The sequence below is a fragment of the Hippocampus guttulatus genome, chromosome 18, assembly GCF_054856545.1.
Source record: "Hippocampus guttulatus isolate MCC_2025c chromosome 18, RoL_Hgut_1.0, whole genome shotgun sequence".
In the NCBI taxonomy this organism is placed as follows: domain Eukaryota; kingdom Metazoa; phylum Chordata; class Actinopteri; order Syngnathiformes; family Syngnathidae; genus Hippocampus; species Hippocampus guttulatus.
Window position 1 is genome coordinate 11,815,830 of NC_141278.1, and position 20,099 is coordinate 11,835,928.

The 20,099-nt window shown below is 46.7% G+C and overlaps 1 protein-coding gene and 1 pseudogene across 6 annotated transcripts; both read left to right on the forward strand.

Moving 5' to 3' along the window:
* The first annotated feature begins 170 nt into the window (after positions 1–170).
* On the forward strand, positions 171–8,131 carry LOC147191233 (H-2 class I histocompatibility antigen, K-B alpha chain-like). Of its 5 annotated transcripts, XR_015103719.1 has the most exons (9): positions 171–331; positions 2,873–3,139; positions 3,241–3,519; positions 4,079–4,387; positions 4,501–4,611; positions 4,705–4,722; positions 5,523–5,577; positions 5,677–5,772; positions 7,837–8,131. XR_015103719.1 is itself a non-coding variant. In XM_086136724.1 (8 exons), the coding sequence occupies exons 1-7, from the start codon at positions 268–270 to the stop codon at positions 5,555–5,557; spliced, it is 1,083 nt and encodes a 360-aa protein (XP_085992850.1). In that variant the 5' UTR covers positions 171–267; the 3' UTR covers positions 5,558–5,577; positions 5,677–6,692. The 5 variants fall into 5 exon arrangements, 4 of the variants coding, with proteins under 4 accessions (XP_085992850.1, XP_085992851.1, XP_085992852.1 ...); XM_086136724.1 differs by lacking the exon at positions 7,837–8,131 and having other exon boundaries at positions 5,677–6,692; XM_086136725.1 differs by lacking the exon at positions 7,837–8,131 and having other exon boundaries at positions 4,504–4,611; positions 5,677–6,692.
* Positions 8,132–8,915: 784 nt separating this feature from the next.
* LOC147191234 (antigen peptide transporter 2-like) lies at positions 8,916–14,481 on the forward strand (annotated as a pseudogene). The gene is made up of 5 exons (XR_015103721.1): positions 8,916–10,266; positions 10,588–10,703; positions 10,800–10,994; positions 11,181–11,370; positions 13,870–14,481. The product of XR_015103721.1 is annotated as an antigen peptide transporter 2-like (transcript).
* Positions 14,482–20,099: the final 5,618 nt, after the last annotated feature.

Genomic DNA, 20,099 nt, shown 5'->3' on the forward strand with positions numbered 1-20,099 from the left:
AAATCCTCGAACACACACAACACAGTTGCGGTCATTTCAGCAACGTACGCAAAACGACGTAAGCGATTTAATTTCAAATCGGGCTGAAAATGTATTCTGGCAATGGAAAAAAAAGGGCCGGGTGACGTCACAGGCAGCCCGAATTCTAATTGGTTCAGGAGGTGAACTGGTCCAAGCGCGTCCCCCCCCCGTCTGTTATCTCGCTTGCGCCCGTGTGACAGACAGCCGCAACTTCTAACTACTTGTCCTTCTGCGACACAACTTTGGATGCCGAGAATGTATCTACTCGTCCTCTTTGTTGCGGCTCTGCAAACACCCAACGTGACGCCTGGTAAGTGCACTTTGTTGACAACTTATTTATTGCACGAAAGATTGTGAACCGACGCGTTAACGTTTATTCTCTTCGCGTGTCCGCTGCCTCAACATTGACCAGCACAAATATGTTATCGATGAAATATGGAAAGGCGAACCCACGGTCATGAAATGTTATACTGCGTCAGTCGTTGAGCAGAAAAAGATTAGCTTCAACGTTGCATGTTAATCTGCCCGTCGTTTTTTTTCTTGTTCTATTCAACAAGGTGGGGCGGGGGTTAAACTTCCTCATTCGGTGTCTACATTTCAACAATTTATGTCGTTATTTATTTAGTATTGATTGTGTTCCGGTTGCAATGGTTTGAAGCAGCAGTTCTCAAACGTTTTGTCAAGTACAAACTTCGGGAAAAAAAGTCAGAAGCTCACACCGCACCGCCACAATGCCTGACATGAAAATGGAGTCATGTGGTCGGCCTAAATGTTCACGAAACCCGGGGCAGCGGTTTTATTTCGAAAAACGACACTCCTATTATTGTCAGCCATTGAAAGGGTATGCGCCGCTTGATTCACAGGGCGCTTAAACGTAGGGACATAAATAAATGGACGTACTCAATTAACGCTTTCATGCAAATGTGTTGGACATGAAAGTTAAACTCAATAGTTGAAAACGTACCGTGCGTTTGACTCGAAGGGAAGTTTTACATCTGTAATTACATGTATCTATTAAATAGATACATGACCCTTCGAGTCAAACGCTGCCAGGATATCAGATATGTGGTCATCCAAATCTTTTATCACACCGAGTGAGAATAAATATGAAAGACTATAAAATATTGGATTGATGTAGATTTGATTCCAAATCAAGGTGATAATTATAACGTTATTCTTCAATGTAAAAAAAACCGCTTATCATAACAACACAACACTAATTGTTAAAATAAGCGGGGTTTTTTTTCACATTTTCAGCTAGTGGTGTGCCGCGGGATTTTTTCAGCGAAAGAAATGTGCCTTGGCTGGAAAAAGACACTGCTGTAGATCATGGCATGTCAACGAAGAGGACCGGTCATGACCGCGGAAGAGAAAGTGAAACGCACCCGATAAAGCCAAGCGGGTTACATCATACGAAACATTCAGGAGACGCTTGGAGTCGCAAAGACTCAAATCGACAAGAAATTGGCAGCAATTTCCCTGCTCAGAGTGAATTGCGAGCGGCTCGACGGAGAGTCGAGTGAATGAACGTTTCCTCAAATGCTTTACCTGTTTTGGTGCGAAAACCCTTCCGCTAACTGCACCGCTAATTAGGGAGAATGCGAGCTCCATGGCGCCAACTATGGGCATGGAGGACTTCGAAGCGTCCCGTGGCTGGCTTTAAAAGTTGGTTGCACGACATCAGCTGAGCAACGCTGTCGTGGGTGGCGATCGAGGGGAGGTCAAGTTTGAGACCGCGAGTGAGTGGAAAGAAAAGCCACCGGGTCTCTTACTCGATTCATTTTGCGGCAAATAGTCCGAACTTTGTTCTATTTGGTTCACATATCTGTACTGTTTGCTGCAGTTTTTGTGTTAGAAACAGTTTTTGGGCAACATGTGGTTGCAATTTGTTGCTTGTGTTGGTAACATACTTGCATGTTCATAAAGGACATGTACCATAGTCGTATCCCACATATGGAAATTCCGTTATAAGGAAAGATTGGACAAATATGAAATATGATTCGTTGCTTGAAAATATTTAGTGTATCGCTCGACTTCGACTGGTCGGACCAGAACCCGTCTGCAGCAATGCACTGGCTGAAATCGGTGATCAACAACACTGTTCTCATGAAAAAAAAAAGTAGATTCCGACTTGAAGTGCTCTATAAATACTGTTGACTTGAATGCCTTTGTTCTGTTCATGTTTGATATGGACCGTCAACAAATGCCTTTTTTTGAATGTACCGTATCTTGTGCTGACCCGGCCCGCATGTCAAATTTGAAAAGTCAATGTGGCCAAAAAGTTTGCCCACCCCTGATCTATTTCATTTCGAACGTCGTGTTTCTTTTGCGAGTGGTCATCACGTCACACTTTGAGAATCACCGTCGAAAAGTACGTCAACTCTTTTCTTCTCGATCCGATATGATTGCCTTTATTAAAAATGATCATCATCGGAAAAACACGTGTATAGCCTACGTTGAATTTCATGCGTGGATAGTTGATAACTTTCTAGTTTTTTTTTTTGTCGTTGCGGGTTATCATGCATGACCTTCGTCCCTCGATTTGAATTATTTTTCAAATGAATGACAATCGTAAAATGGAAGGTCACTCGATTTCTTTTGAAAGTGTGTTTCAACCAACGGTGAGGAGCATTCAACATCTTTGAAGAAATCAAAGAGAGAAAACGATGAGTGTGGGGTTGTCAAATCACAGAGAAGCTTTGTGAGTCAGAATGTGCTCCGATCAAACGTGGCGTCAATCATGTCCAGAGTGTCGAGGCCCCGAGAGCGGATGGAGTCACGTCAACCACGCATTGCGCGAGGCTGCCGAGTGGAAAGCAAAAGAATAAAATGTTCTTGTCTTTTCTTTCAGCGCTACATACGCTGCGTTATTTCGTGACAGCGTCCTCTCAAATCGCAAATCTGCCAGAGTACTGGGAGGTCGCGTATGTGGACGGCGTTCAGATTTTACAGTTTGACAGCAACAGCCGGAAAACGAAAGCCAAGCTGGACTGGGTGAACAAAATCGCAGCAGAGGATCCAGACTTGTTGGAGCGAGAGACGTACAACAGTATCGTCAGTGAGCAGGTGTTCAAAGTGAGCATTGAAAACCTGAACGAGCGCTTCAACCAAACTGGAGGTTGGTTTTCCGCTCGTACAACGTAGCGGATGTGCCCCGACTCATAAACACGCACGTCACTGCTGGCTTCTCTCTGTTCATCGTGTGCGTGACACTTTCAGGCGTTCACATGATCCAGCAGATGGAAGGCTGTGAATGGGATGACGAGACTGGTGAGGTGGATGGTTGGGATCAGCACAGGTATGACGGAGAAGACTTCATCTCATTTGAGTGGAAAAGGATGAGATGGATCGCAGCCAATCCACAAGCGTTCATCACAAAGAACAAGTGGGAACGATCGGACGGCCTCAAAGAATACGGGAAGAGAGCCCTCACTGAGATTTGTCCTGCTTTGTTGAAGACGTACGTGAGCAATGGGCGGGACTTCCTGATGAGAACAGGTGCGGTGGCCGCTCACACTCTCTCGTCCTCTCAGCCGTTCTCTTCATCTGTCCATCGTCCTCGCACGCTCTCGCTTTCTTTCACCCTCTCGACATGCTCGCCGCCGGTTGTCTTCTCGCACCTTCTCGGCGCGCTTCCAAGTTGTCCTCGCTTGCCGTTTCCTTCGCCGTCTCACGCGTTCCCTCCATCTTCCACTCACAGGTACCATCTTTTGCTCTCACACCTTTGAGCCCTCGTTGACCCTCTCACACGTTGCCCCTTTTGCCTCCTCACCCTTTCTCCGTCCTTCAAGCCGTCGCGCATTTTGCTCGACTTTTCTCCGCTCCCGCTTTTCCTCCGTCTTGATCCTGACGCGTTCCGGCCGTCTTTTGCCCTCACACATTCCCTGAGCGTCATCCTCTTGCGCGTGCTCTCCCTACTTCCTCCTCTCTCACGATTTCTCCTCCCACATTTCTCTTTGCAAAGTTCTTCTCGCACTTTCTCCCCATCTTTCCTCCTCCCACGTGTTCTCTCGTCGTCTTTGGCCCCCCTAAGTCGTTCTCTCCCTCCTCGCCGCAGAGCTTCCCAAGGTGTTTCTCCTCCAGAAGACGCCTTCCTCTCCGGTCACCTGCTTCGCGACGGGTTTCTACCCCCTCACGTCGGATCTTTTCTGGAGGAAGGACGGCGAGCAGCTGCACGAGGACGTGGAGATGGGCCAGACGCTCCCCAACCACGACGGAACCTTCCAGACCGCGGTCCACCTGAAAGTGGAGGCGGCGCCCGACGCGGAGGCCAAGTACGAATGTGTGTTCCGGCTGGCCGGCGTCGAGGAAGCCATCGTCGTTAAGTTGGACGGCAAAAGCATCCTGAGCAACGCGCGCGACGCAGGTGAGCCACTTGAATCGTTGCGTCGCCTCGGATTGACTCTCGCCGAACGGTGTCGTGACGAGCCCTTCGCGTGCTTCTCTTCATGGCCCACATCTTTGTTGCCACGTGAAAAGAAGAAGAACGAGTCCAGATGGCGGTGGCCATCGCTGTCACGTTGGGGGTCCTGGCTCTGCTGGCGGCGGGGGTGGCGGCGGTCCTTGCCAAGCGTCGCCGGAACAGACAAGGTGAGGGACGCCAAGATCTGGTCCGTCGGGAAGATCCAAAGAGAACTGTGGCAAAAAGTCCGTCATCCTAACTTTCTTTCTCTTTCCTTCCAGCCAAATACTCTGCAGCGTGTAAGTAAAACATTTTCTGTTTCCTTTGAGCCACAATAAACGGGGCAGTTCCACGAAGGTCCGATTTAGGCCTTTGCCGCCCAAGCGTGAATCGGGAGTCGCTTGAAACGGCAGGAAGAGTCGGCTCCGTAACGATGCACACGTGAATGTTGATGTGAGAAGCGCCGTGAGAAGCTCTCGCTGTGCACCAAAAAAAACAAACATCGGTGCCTTTCATACGAGTTGAATTTGTTGAGTGGCCGCGCTCGTAACCGAAACCACTCGCGTCACAAATCCTCTTTGTCCAATGAAATAAACGGAAATGCCAATCAGCCTTTCCAGCCGTCCCCAAAAAGACAACAACAATGGTTGTCAGGTGTCATTTCAAATAGCCCTCCCTAAAATCGTATTTTAAAAAAAAATCATACATACATGCACACAGTCATGAGATCATGAAATCGATTTTTGAAGGTCGAGCATGTTTATTTTTGTTTGGTCTCACTGCCGATTGACGGCCACTGAGCTTCGGCCATCTTGGACAGTTTAAGTCAGACGCAAATCAAGGCGTCTCAAATCCTTTGCGGTTATCGGTACGTCACTGATATTAGTTGTTTCGACACAGAGGATAAAGAATACGCAAAATGACACCGTGTACTGTACGGTGCAGACGCGGCAACAGTTGTAGAATAAAAAGACGCAAGTCGAAGATCGGACAGCGCCGCAAAAGTCATTCGGCAGTGAACGTCTCAGCGGAGCAAATCCTTTGGCGCGAGCGTGACTCGTTTCGCTTCACATCTCACTCTGCGGTTGCACTTCCTCAGCCGTTTCCACCAATTCCGAGCCCCTTGCCGAGTGAGACGCGGCGGCCGTCGCACGGTGAGTTAGCTCCCGCGCCATCTTTGGAATGTGGAAATGCTCTCGGCCATCTTGATGTGGATTCTCGTTCACGCTTTGCTTCGGCTCTTCTCCCTCCAGACGCCAAGAACACAAGTGGGCCTGCTGAGCACGTTCTCATCTGCTGAGCACGTATCCCCTCTGAAAACGCCGACGTTTTTTTTTTTTCTTCTTCAAGTGAGTGCAATTTCGCTTCTGTTAAGTAGCACTCAAAGGTTTCTGGTTTTGGGGGGTTTGAGGTTTCTGTGTGAAAACGACTTTTTTTGTGTAGCAATCAATTGACTAATTCAAGAACTGAATGTCGTCAAGGTCACGATTGAATGGGATTTTATGGTCCTCCAAAAATGTGCTCGATGGTTTCGACGGCATCTCTGCATTCTTGTTTGATTGGATTTGCGGTTTGAAATGTCAACTTTATCGTCATAAGTTATGAATTAAGTGATTCTTTGGCACACCCCGAGAGGGAGCCCGCGGCCGAGAGCACGAGAACGATTCTTCCATCACCGCTTCCGCTTGAGCAAACAACTCTGCCAAAGCGCGCATTGATCAGAACGTCACGTGAACGATTGCGCTCCTCGTCCGAACCTTTTGGACCGATCGCTCGACCAGTGCCAAAGATGGAAATGGCCACCGGCGTGCACTACTTGGCCGCGACCAGCAGAGGCGCTGCAGGTTTGCCGTCTCGAGAGGTTGAGCGACAGCCCTGCCGGAAAGTGTCATGCTCTGTCTGGTTTTGATTGTGTTTGAGCGAAGGGCGTCGCCCTCCGGCAGGCGCGCCCGCTCCGCCGTTTCCCCCTCGAGCCTCGCCAAGCTTTGTCGCGCGGCCAAGTCTCTGTCGGATGATTGACTTTGCTCGCTGTCGTATGCTCGACCTTTCGCTCTGGTTTTGCCGTTGAACTTTGGAAGTATTTTCATGATTGCTTTTTTTATTGATCCTGATCTTTGGTTTGGCTTAATTGGGCTTCTTCTCGCTGTTCCCTTGTACTTTGCCTTTTGTTTGATGAAGTGTTTTTTGCTTGTTTGTTTGCTTTTCCTGGCTCCTTGTGGCAAGCGATTTCAGCCTGGACTTTTTTGCAATAAATATTTTTGTTTTCGCACTTTGTCTGAGCCTGCGTTTCTGGAATCCAAAACATGATTCGGTTCAGTTCTGAAGAACCTGACAGAAAGCCTTGGTCAACCTGTTCTTCGTGACACGTTTGTGACTTGCGCAAACAGCAATCAACGTTCTTCTACTCGAGAGCGACTCCGCCCATCGAAACGTTTCTCTTTCGATTTGTGACTAATTCTTCCACGCTTGCACGTGGTCACAGCAGGCCGAGAATGCCATGAGTCTCATCTGAATTTTGGCCTGTTTTACGACCGCTTCTCCCTCATGCCCCCTCCCTTCCCTCCCTCGCCTGGAAGTCAATTTTAAGGCCCAGACCAACAAAGGATGCACCTGCTGTGTCGTGCGGGCCAACACGGAGTGGTCACTCGCAACTTGCAGGCCACACGCAGACAAACGGCGGAGCGGTCGCCAGTCAATCGCAGGACGCGTACGAACGATCGCCTGCTTGATGGCTGATCACAAAGTCGTTCTGAAAAGGTTCCATTGAGCATTGCTCTTTTTTTTGTTCTTTACTTCTATGCGTGACGACTTCCAGTCTCGGACTTTAGTCGGTCCTTCTGCTTAGGCAGGGCTGCCCAACCTTTTTGGGCCCCAAGATCTACTTTTCCATCAAGTGACTTCCCACGGTCGACCCGTGACCGCGCAGGCACTTGCGCACGCCTGCCAGGATGAGCAACGGCCATAACGCCCCAAAGATGAACGACACGGAGAAATAACGTCGACACAAGAGTTTGGGGGGGTTGTGAAAAGCAAATCGCTTCCTACCATCGCGGGTGACCTGATGCGGAGGCACAAGACGCACTTTGGCAGCGTGTTCACGATCGTAGCTCACGTGTCGCGTTTTCAGATGCACTCCAGATTGACATTCTTTCTTTCATCGGTAAATTGTGCATGAAACAGACTTGGAACGAGAATAATAACGACAAAAGATCGCAAGCTGCAAGTGCAGACTGCAGACCGCAAACAACTTCCGGTGGTTCAAGGTGAACTGCTTTTTTTATTTGATTTTCATTTTTAAATACTTTTTGTGAAAGTGAGCCTGAGTGGGCACAGTGTGCACTTGTGATGTGTCCGTCGCGACTTCGAAGTGAACGACGAGAGCCGGCTCTGTCATTTTCTCTCTCTCTTTCCAGGTGTCTGAAGCGAAGTTTGGCAGTGGCTCAGCTGCCGCGCTCAGAGAGAGAGACGGGAAGAGAAAGGGGAGGCGATCAGCCCGTCCAAGTTGAAGTATTTAGTTTTGTTGAATGCAAATTTAAAATAAAGCAAGGAGTAGCTTATGTGTGTTTTGTTCGCTGTTGCTGTTGCAGTTACTATTCACTATTTTTGTGATGATGCAGCATGTTTGATTGTTGTCGGTTGAAGTTTAATATTGTTGCTTGTTTATTGTTTGGAGCTTTTTTAATGTTCAATAAAAAAAGTGAAAAACAATTTCTTTGCTTGATAATTGTTGCTATTTAGTTCACCAAGTCATTTTCCAAAATGTATGCTAAATTTGTCATAAATATTGAAAAGAAAAACTAAAGTTAAAAGTGCCGTTTGAGAGCCATCAAGAGTCGACTGATCCAAATAAACCGGATCACCGAAAAGAGCCGAAAATCCCATCACGAGTGTGCACGAACACAAAAATATAGAATCCCGTGTGCCGATTTTCAAAGATGAAGCGATTTGGACAAGAGGAGTTCCTCCCCTAATCGGGAGCTACGCGGAAGTGAAGCTGTTGTGCCTCGTATGTGTCCAAAAGAAGATAACACAAGAAACCCGTTGAACCACTTGAACAAGTAGCACCCAAGTCATCAAGTGGAAAGCATGAAAAATGCGAACAGAGTTGGCACACCTTGCTGACGGAAACGTTCGCGGCTTCGTCGCTAAAAACGACCCGGCAGTCAGTGGCAATGAAGCGAACGCCCTTTTCATGGTCATAATTTCCAAAATATTATGTTGACATGATGAGGTGTATTTTTCATTCCCGATTGGTCCATTTTTTAGAAACGTTATTTTATGCGACTCTGCGTTTGTTGTACAGTAGAATGACACCGTTTGAAATCAATGAAAAAAATCGATGGTCATACTTGTGCTCTTTCATCATCTTTGTAGTCAATAGCGGTGCCTGAAAAGTGGCAATTTAAAAGCCATGAAAAAAACGGTTGTCGCTCCGCGAACAACGCGTACTTGTCCCAACTGGTCCGTGACACAAACAATGGTTCGGGGACCACCGCTTTCAAAATCATCTCCGAATCAGAACAGAAAATGTTGACTTGGCGAGATTTGAGATCTTTTCTTCTCCGCTTTCATCGTGGAGGCGTCCATGCGCCACAAGTGAAATGAAACCGAAAGCAGCTCAGAGTTGCTTGGAGTGGTTCGACACCCGGACCCATACCTGTCAACTCATACGGTTTAGCCATAGTTCATACGGATTTTGTGGTGAATCTTACGTATATGGCCGTATCGCACAAATCATACGGATTCTGAAAATTTCCGTTTTTGTCCCCCCCTAACGGGTAGTTCCGTTTGCTTTTGCCCAGAATGGTGCTCGTCGACTCGAATGCTTTCATTTTCGGAATACAACTCTGAACACAGTAATGCCACGAAGTAGAATGATGATTAGACATTAACCAGACATTGTATTATGGAGATCTACAATAAATATCATTGAACATTTCGTGGGGTTTTTTCTGTGCCGTTATTTTGACATATAAAATGCTTTGGTATGTTATATGGTTTTTTTGCTCTTTATAATATTTTTTTGGTAGTTTATACAGGTTGGCGCTTCCAAAAAGTTGACAGGTATGCGGACCGCACGTGCGTGAAAATGGCGAGAAAGAGTTCGGCACTTCGCCAAGCTTTTGCTGCGTCTTGGGCGCTTGTCGCGGGCGCCGACTCCGACGCCGGGGGCGGGGAGCTTCTTTTGGCTGCCGGTGTGGCTGTTCGCGCTGCTCCGGTGTTGTGTGGAGTTGGTCAACCTCGGCGAGCTCCCCGCGGCGCCGGCTCGTTTCCTCGCCTTGCACAACGCGCTCCCCGCCGCCCCGGAGAGCCTCGCCGCCGCCTTGGGGCTCGGCGACCCCCCGTGCGCCGGAGCCTCGCTTGCCGCTGCCTCGCTGTGGGAAGTCGGCGTGCCAGACTCTCCGAGTGGCCGGAGACAGAAGCGACAAAAGCCGCGAGTTTTGTTCATGAGGGTGCTGCGCATGTACAGGCCGGACTTGGCTCTGCTGCTCGGAGGGTTTTGCTTTCTCACCATGGCTGCCGTCTGTAAATTGCACAATTTCGCGATGAGGATGAGGATAAAAGAAGAGGTCGAAATTAATGCGGGGAGGGGCGGGGGGAAAGTGTATCAAGGGGAATACAGTGGTCCTCTTGATTTACAACGTTATATGGGGACGTCTACTCCAATTCAACAGAATTAAAGGAAATGTCGAGATTGAGGGGATTTATTCTTGTGTGCGTGTCCCAGGTGGGATCCTGATCCGGTATTACACGGGCAAGGTAATTGACAACCTGCGTGAGGATTTCGTGCCAGATGACTTCTTGTCAGCACTGCTTCTCATGGGCGTGTTCTCAGTGGGAAGGTGAGAAGAAGTATCCTGACGCCCAAAACGTCAGAGCCCTGCATAATCCAGGCGCCGATGAAACATAATGACCACGTGTACGCCTAAATGCCTTTCGGAATCAAAAAGCTGCCCATTTTCAAGAAAAAAAAGTCATTCCTATTTTCTTTCGTGAGAAGTTGGTGGTTTATTGTGGGGTTTTTCCTATGCCCATTGTGTAGGTAAACCACTTTGCAAATAAAAAATAAAACGTTCATCACAAACCATTTGCGGACCCTTCTGACAACCCAAGTTCAAGAACATCTGGCCAAGTGACCGCCCATCTTGTTTTTGTTTGCGCAGCGCGGTGGGCGCCGGCAGCAGAGGGGGTCTCCTAATGTGGGCCATAAGAGTGAAGGCAAAGCTCTTTCATGCTCAGAGCAACCAGGAGACGGCGGTTTTCGACACCGCAAAGATAGGTAATGCAGAGAGCGTGGTTCAAAAATAGTGCACAGCAAACAAGCGGTCATGTCTGACTCCCACCGGTGTGATGTATAGTGTCCCCCCCGTCGCAGGTGAACTCACCTCGCTTTCCAAAGACATCCCCCCGATCGCTGAAACGGTTTGTCTGAACATCAACATTCTGCTGAGGACGCTCATCCAGACGGCGTACACACATGGTGAACCTCTCATGGACGCTAACATGTTTAGTGCTCTTGGAGGTCCCCGTCACGGGCCTCATCCAGACCATCTCCAACAAACAGCACCAGGTAAAGCTGACGGACCAATCATGTCCATTGATTGTCGCGACTGTAGGTCCGCTCACTGTTCAGTCCAGTCAAACGGATGGATTTCGGTCATTCTCATGAGTTGGCTGGTCGCGTCATCTTCAAATAAAGCCACCCCAAATTGATGACTCGTCCAACCCTATGAATGATGCAACCTTGCGTTTGCAGCGGTTGACGCAGACCACGCACGACTCCATGACCGCGGCAAACGAGACGGCTAACGAGATCATCTTGGCCGTTCGGACGGTGCGGAGCTTCAACGCTGAGAAACACGAGACCCATCACTATGACGACCGGCTGATGGACACGCACAGGGTCAAGACCCGGCGGGACACTGTCAGGATCATGTCCCTTCTGGGTAAGATGCTGGTCAAACTATTTTGGCAACATTGGATTTGGGGCCCTCAATTTCTGCCAATAATAAGAATAATAACAAGAAGAAGAAGAAAAAGAATAGTTTTGTGTGTGTGTTTTAGAGGTGAGATCGGGCCTAAAAAATCCAGTCCGACCCGGCCCGAGCCCGACCAATTCACTTGATTTGCAGGCCCGAGCCCGAAGCAAACCGGAAATGTCATGTTTTATTTGTAAGGACTCGGGAGGAGGAGGGCTGAAAAATGATAGCAAATTAAAGTCTGTCTTTTGTAACGAAATCTAACTTAAACAAGACTGTATAAATATTTACATCTTTTATATTTCTGTTTCTGCAGAGGGGACACGAACCGACAATTTTCCATCATTGACGGATTTGACAGAGTTGACGGAAAAATTTAAGGCCGTCCTTCATTTTGTCACGTTGCGAGGTGGTGGTGGACCCCAAAAAGCAGGCAGGAGGGAGGAGCAGGGTGTATTTGAAGAATTGTATTAAAACAAAGAAAACTAAATCCCAAACACACAAAGTCCAAAGTATCCAACAAAAAACCATGACTAAAGCTAAAACATAACAATGAACTAAACATGACAGAAACTAAGAGCAAACAGCAACACACATGACAGGAGCAAAAGCAACAATGACCCGACACCGAGTGTTCGGGCTGGGAGTCCTTTTAAAGCCCTAATTAGTTATGACCAACAGGTGTGCAGCTGCCGGGGGAGCCCTACAGTGCCACCTGTTGGTCCCTAAACCGAATCATGACACATTTTGACGGGTTGAAAATTGGGCCATTAACAACAGCAGCGGTACGTCCTTAAGAATCTAGCGCGTAACTTTAAGAGAGGGAAGCAGAGAGACAAAGAAGAACAATGACGGGTGGATAATAGACGGAGATAGAAAGGAGTTCTTTGAATTGTCATTGCAAGAGTTTAGTACGGTACGTGTTGTGATGAAGCGACGTCTGTTTTTTTGCGAATCACGGTCTCTCTTGGCCAAAACTATTCACGGCCTCGAAACGCCTCAGCGCACTGTGATGTTTGGGTCGCAACATCACAGCGAGTTGTGACAAGATACTGATTTCATCACGGTGTTTCTTGCACATCATGGCCCACGCCACTAGCTCTGACACTGACAGGGCATTGCGCACTCATGCAGACATCTACGGACAAGTTTCAACACTTTTCCTTATGAAAATGTCATGGCCTGCAATTTTTTGTTCAATTTATCCCATGATATTTTTAACAGAAAAATCCGCAAGATTTCTGAAGAGGCCAGAATAGGCCAGACAAAGAGACATCTTGATGCGCATTTGCTTAATTACGCGGAGAAATACTACAGCCCACGAGGCTTTAAATAGAATAATGCAAATCCAATAAATGGGCAGAGATAAATGAAATTGTTATTTCTCTAGTTGTGTTAAAACGAAATTTAACATCCAAGTTTCAATTTCCGTTATCTGTAATTTGGTCTGAAAATGGAAAATCTAATGAAATGATCGAAGAACACAGAAATCCAATAAATCTGCAAAATAAACTGGATAAATAAATAACGAAGAACATTCTTTATTTTAATGATTTGCATCGGAACACACACAAAAAACAACCTGCTTTAAGAAGCATTGAAACAAAATAAATAGGAACATTTTCAGGAACACGCTTTTGGAATAAAAATATCACACTCTCGGCCCCTGGCGTAAGAACAGGCCTCCTGTCTTCAGTTTATCCTTCACTTCTTGCTCCTCCATATTGGGGATACCAGGTCAAAAAAGATGCGGACTTGCGGAGGGGAAGATTATTAAGAGGGCGGCGTTCCCGTGCGCAGAGCATGCTCTGGTTGTGCGGCTCATGTTTAGTCGTTAAATAGCAATTACAAAAAAAGTATTCCTTAGTGTCGTATCCATACATCGTTTTAGTATACATTTTTATAAACATTTATTTATTTAAAAAAAAGTCAGCGAGAGAGAAGCCCGACCCGACCCGAAGCAATGATTGACATTTTAGGCCCGACCCGACCCGACCTCGGGCAATTTTTATCTCAGATGTAAACACGCGCGTACACACACACACACACACACACACACAACGTATATGTGTACTCTTTATTTTTATTCCAAAACTGTACATAGTGCATAAATGTGAGCATACAGTAATCGCTCGTTTATCGCGTTTAATGGGGACCGAAACCACCCTAGATAAACGAAAATCCGCGAAGTAGCGACCCGCCCCCCCATAGGTATGTTGTACATGTGGATGAGTATAAAAAATATTTATAAGGCCACATTTAATGGTATACATGCGTGTAGAAGTACATTTTGTCGTAATTAACATTACTTAATGCTGTATACGAATAGATTTAAACATGTATGTATGTGTGTATGTAGTTAGGTTAGGTTAGTGTATGAATAATAAAATACAGTAAACATATACATGTAGTACTGTATATGTTGCTCTTCTATATGTTTTTTTGCTGATTTTGTCTGCTTCTCAGGAGGATGCTCGCTAAACTAAAAGCTATGATGGACAGTCCCTCCCACCCCTTCCAGCCCACCCTGACAGCACTGGGTAGCTCCTTCTGTTACACCCGCGCTGCAAGAAGGAGAGATACCGCCTCTCATTCCTATCGACTGCTGTCAGGCTGCTGAATAAACATACGTGAAAACCTGTAGCCATTGTTAATAGCACAGCCACCTTATGCTGTTTTCTATGCTTTGCTAATTTATTATATTTATTTTGCAACTATATTGCTAATGCTATATTTTATATTGCACTTATATTGAACTGTGTACAGTTCATTCTGAAATATTTATTTTGTGCAATGACACACTGTTTTTTTTTCTCTCCTCCCCAATTTTGCTGCTGTAGACTGCAAATTTCCCCGGTGTGGGACAAATAAAGGTTATCTTATCTTATTTTCTCACGGACCGTTTGCGGACTTTTTGCGGACTTATAATTTATGATATATATTTTTTTGAATATGTTTGAAAAAATCCGTGATGCACCGAGGCCGCGACAAATGAACCGCGAAATAGCAAGGGGTCACTGTACACTTATTTGATATTGTTTAACATTAACAGACAATTGTTTTATATTAATGTGCTTTGACACAGATTGTGGTGGTCAGCCAAGAGCCGGTCGTCTTCCGCGGTTCGGTCGGACACAATATCGCCTACGGCTTGGAGGACCGCTCCCTGGACGCCATCCAGGAAGCGGCGCGGCAGGCCAACGCTCACGACTTCATCTCACGGCTGGAGAAGGGCTACGACACGGGTGAGCGCAAGCGGACTTCCGCCTTGTGTGCCGTTGCCAATTTGGAGACTTGAGACTTGCTCGGCCAAAACTCAGCTCGGCTCGACGTGAACTCCGTTGTTGCCAGTCCGTGTGGGAACAGGGAGTGCTTGATTTGGCATGTTCATTAAAACCGGGTAGGCCAGAACTTGAGACTTACTCTTGACCTGCGAAGTCACCAGCTCCCTGGATGAGCCCAGAGAACGCAAGGTGCCAGTCCGATGGGGCTCGAATCGCGAGAGTTCTTGATCTGGGAACCTCGAAGCCCTCAGCGCCAGCTCAAACTCATCTTACGACGCTTAACGCAACCTCAACGTAAAAATGTGACTCGAGACGTTCGCTGTTTGTCCCACCCGGGGGCAGGTCCTGCAGGGTCTGTGGAGGCGTTCTGAGCGAAGCGTGCTGCTGATCACTCACAGACTGAAGACGCCCGAGACGATCGACCAGATTGCGGTAATCGGCAGCGGTGGCGTTGGGGAGCGAGGAACCCACCGCCAGCTGATGGATCAGAAGGGAATCTACTGTAAAATGCCAGGGGGGCGGGACGCGAGCGTGGACGCCGGTCTCGGTTGGCCGCCGCACGATCAGAAGCGCTGACCTGCCCATTCGATCCATGAAACGGCATTCGCCGATTCCCAACGCTCGAGTCTCTTCATTTCGTCGTCTCTCTCGTCTTTCAGGATGAGATGATTTGGGCCCATCACATTCTAGCCTCCAATTGCTGCCACGTCAATCCAATCTTCCTTCCCAAGCAACCGGATGTCATGTCCAAATTCCTCCTCGGAGGGCCAGCGTGCCGGCCCTCGATTCTTCTGTGCTCTCTTCGGTCACTGCAAAACCCGCTCTCGCCACTTGGACTTGCAAAATACCTCGGTAGCCAAACTTGTCATCGCTACGCCGAGTTGAATGTATAGTATTTCATTGCCATTTGATGATTTGTGTCATTAGACAAATACTGAGTCTGAACCGCTCCCATTGATTTAGAACTCGTGTGGCGTTTTTACAATACAATACAATACAATACATGCTGATTTATACAGCGCTTTCACAACAGCGGCAGCTGTAACAAAGCGCTTAACAAAACAGTTAACATAAAGTAAAATAATAAACACGACACATAACATAAAACACGGACAGTCGTGCAGTCCTAACCACTTTTCCGTCACACGCTTTGTTGTTTGAAGCAGTTTGAGATGAAAGAGGAGAGAATCAAAGTGTCCTTTAACCAGTGCTCACTTCTTGCTTGGCTCTCGACGAAGGCGGACGCTTTTGCGTTCTGCTCCTAAGAATTCACACACACGATTTAACGGTCATTTTGTGGAGATGATCAACTCAAAATATGAAGACCGTGAAAAGCAGACAAGTACAATTATCTTGAGTGACTTCAGCAAGTTATTGGCTCATGAGTCGTCATGAAAAAGATCCTCGAACAAGATAAGAAAAACGAGAATATTTTATCTACTGTCAATAATTGCAACATGATCCGGCGTAATAATCGGAACCATTTCATTTTTCATCGAGGGTACATTTGTCCACCCCCTGTCTGGATTGTAAAAGAGTTTTTGCACAGAAGAAAAATGCCCATCGATGGATGTTTTTGCTTTCGCGCACGTTTGCAATAAACGACGTTTGCACGACGACAACAGCAGCTTGATGAATGAGTTCAACTCATCATCCACAGTTGCAAACGCGACACAACGCAAGCGTCCCGTCGTCGACGCATTTCACGTTTGCTTGCCTCGCATCGGTTTAGCTTCCTTTGTTTTTGTTCTTGGTTTTTGGTTCTGCTTGAGGAGCAACCATGCAGCTTTGAGGCCATCCATCCATCCATTTTCGGATCCGCTTCTCCTCACAAGGCGTGCTGGAGCCCATCCCGGCTTTCTTCAGGGTTTGAGGTCATGAGTTTCAAAATCGGGCCTCGCCCACTCAGGTGTGAGTGGCATCCTTGAACAATTGTCATTGAGCAATATTCCACAGCACCAGACACTGAATTGCACACCTAAAGTTGGACTACGATTCCTGCTACAGGTCTCCAAAAAAAAAAAAAAAATTAAAATGGTGCAAGGATGATCTGCACCAACTGCACAACCGTCACACGATTGTATCGTACCACTGATCACCTGATCTCTGCTCATTGTCACACAATGGCACTCGCACAAGTCTTTCGATACTTGCATATTATGTCCTTGTTCATCGCAGTCGCTTGTTATGGCAATACTTGTGTAGCCGAGACTACCGGAGACAAATTCCCTGTGTGTTCTCCATACTTGGCCAGATTATTCCGATACACGAACACACACACACGCACGCACACACGCACACACACACGCACACTCACACACACGCGCGCGCGCACGCACGCACACACACAGGCGCAGGCGAGGAAGCCGGGAAAAGCATGGATCGAGATCGCCATCAAGTGATGCTTGATCCAAACATTTCTGTTCTCGGGACACATTTGAGTTGGACATCGCAGATGAAGTTGAAACAAGACAAGGAAAGAGAAGCCAAGGGACTACAAAGGATCACACGTGAGGTTTCTTTAACGGTAAAATCTTCATTCATTCTGATATAAACTGCGTTTTTCATGATAACAAACAAAACTACGGAATAAATAAATGTTCAATCATTTAAAGTACATGTATATTTGGTTATCCAATTTGTATGATACCAGTGTTTTTCAACCCGTGTGCTTGAGACATTGTCAGGTGTGCCGCGGGAAAAATATCCAATTTGTTTGCCTGTGCGGTCTTTCACCCAGAAAGTAATCATGTAGTACTCTCTCATACCGCCAGGGAGCAGCAACAGCGAGCCAATTGCCTTGTGCTTCGACGAGAGACAAGCAAATTTGTGACGCATGAATGCAGGACGACGGCGAAACAATAAATATGAACGATGATAAAATACTGTTTTCTTTGTGTTCATTTGATTCCAATCCAAGCTGTTATAACGTCATTCTTCGATGTTAAAACAAGGTCATAGTAACAATATAACACGTTAATTGTTAAAATAAGCGGGGGGTTCACATTTTCAGCGAGTGGTGTGCCGCGAGATTTTTTTTCAATGAAAGAAGTGTGCCTTGGCTCAAAAAAGTTTGAAAAACACTGTATTATACAATACATCCATGAACCAGTTATTTAATGAAATCAACGACTAAAACAGAAAATAAAAATGTCTGTAAGTTGAGGGGTTCGTAGTTTTTCAGTGGATGGCTCTTCTTTGTGAATATAACCTAGGTAACTGTAACACAAAAGAATATAATGCTCAAATATAAAATGAAAATAATTAATAATTTAACATAAGCTTACATGTCTGACAACGCATTTGAACGTGTGGACAACAACGTCGGCTACGTTTGCATGAGCACAGCAATCCAATAACTGGGAATCATCAATAATGTGATTTGACACATTTAAGACGATCATCAGAACAAAAAATGTTTTCCGTGGTTCATTCAATTGTTTCGATTTCTTTCCACGGAGATGACGTAAAACTTTCGGTCTCAGGACGAGGCCTTCCTCCAGTCCGACCAGAAACCTGCTGTACCTCTGGAAAAGCCAGTGGCAATTGCGTTGGACAAGCTCCCCCCCCCCCCATAAAAACACTCCCCAAAACGCCACGGTGCACATTCATTACGCTATGAAAATTAAATGGAATGTTACGAGACAAAGTGTTTGAACATTGCAGTATTGTCTTTGATGTTAAAGTTACCTAAATTATTCATTCATTCATTTTCCAAACCGCTTTTATCCTCACTAGGGTTGCGGGGGGTGCTGGAGCCTATCCCAGCCGTCTTTGGGCAGTAGGCGGGGGACACCCTGAACCAGTTGCCAGCCAATTGCAGGGCACACAGAAACGAACAACCATTCGCGCTCACACCCACACCTAGGGACAATTTAGCGTGTTCAATCAGCCTGCCATGCATGTTTTTGGAACGTGGGAGGAAACCGGAGGACCCGGAGAAAACCCACGCAAGCACGGGGAGAACATGCAAACTCCACACAGGGAGGCCGGAGCTGGACTCGAACCTCTGCTACCTAAATTATATTCTCTTTAATAATTCTTAAAAAATGTGAGTGTGGGCGTGGATGGTTGTTCGTCTCTGTGTGCCCTGCGATTGGCTGGCAACTGATTCAGGGTGTCCCCCGCCTACTGCCCGGAGATGGCTGGGATAGGCTCCAGCACCCCCCGCGACCCTAGTGAGGATCAAGCGGTTCGGAAAATGGATGGATGGATGTTTATGTTGCGAGCATCTGATTGGCTGAAGGAAACAGGAAATGTTTTAGTCGCCGGAAGAAAAGGTCGTGTTCTCGACGTCTTTTTTTCCCTTTCAATAAAACTGCATTCAAAGGATTCAATCTCTCCTTTTGCCGTTCGTAAAGTAGAGCCATCCAATCAGAAACAACGAAACCCTCAAATTACACAAGCAACGATGGCGACATTTTTCGAGAGGTTCATCGGTCAAGAGCGACATCGACTGGTGAAACTGTTATTTGAAAAATCCATCTTTAAACTGTGTTGATCAAGGGTGGCCACTGGCCAAGCAGTCAGAGACTAAGAGCCAATATTTTTTTACTGAGTTACCGCAAAGAGCCACGCACACAAACACCCACACTTTTTTTGCCCAAAGGTTGGAAGGTTCAACTTTGGGTGGGCAGCACGAAAAGACGTCCTTGAGTTTGTTACAGTGTCTCAGTTCATGCGAAATCTACCCATTGAAGTAACAAGGTATCCATTGTTTGTACCGAGAGATGTTTTGGCCTCTGACGGACGTATCGGTGGGCTGGGCTGAGAGGTGTGACATGTAAATGAAGAAGGGAGTGTTTTTCTGATATATCACTTGTAATTTGCATACACGATCAATAAAAAGCCGGCAGAGGCTGCAGAGGTCAGGTGTCAGTTTAGAAGCGCACACGGAGTGGCCTCGTAGAAAACTGCGCCTCCTGCTGGCAGAAAAGGTAATCTGAGTCTGTTTGTTCAACTGTCCGAGCAAACATCTCTGACAGTCATGCATGGCAAGTTGATGAGAACAGGAGATCTCCCCATCTGGAGATCAAAAAATATCTCCAGATGGGGATTGTTACATAATGTTTGAACAGAGACGAACAATGACCTTTAGTGGTGGATCGCCTGTTGCGGGTAAACATTCTGAACAGCCGGAAATCAGACTTCAGAACCACACCTTAGGACAATGGCCCCCGTTAAAGTAAGGCGGAATCTGGTGTGTATTTTGCATGGCTGTCATCTTGCTTCTTATCATGTCCAAATATTTGTTTTGGTGAGAAAGTCATATCTCTTTCTTAGTCAAGTAAGGCCTGTTCGGACCGAGAAGGAGAAAAATTCATGCTGCCTCTAGAGATGGAGAGAAAACAGGAAGAATGTCATTCAGGTAGGTCTCAACATCGGGTCAGGCAAAATGATCTGACACATTTG

What these genes read in the sequence shown, in the direction of transcription:
- LOC147191233 (XM_086136724.1), top strand. Translation starts at nt 268, where the DNA reads ATGCCGAGAATGTATCTACTCGTCCTCTTTGTTGCGGCTCTGCAAACA. An exon ending in AACACCCAACGTGACGCCTG is followed by an intron (nt 332 to 2,872) that starts GTAAGTGCACTT and finishes CTTTTCTTTCAG; the next exon opens with CGCTACATACGCTGCGTTAT. An exon ending in GGACTTCCTGATGAGAACAG is followed by an intron (nt 3,520 to 4,078) that starts GTGCGGTGGCCG and finishes TCCTCGCCGCAG; the next exon opens with AGCTTCCCAAGGTGTTTCTC.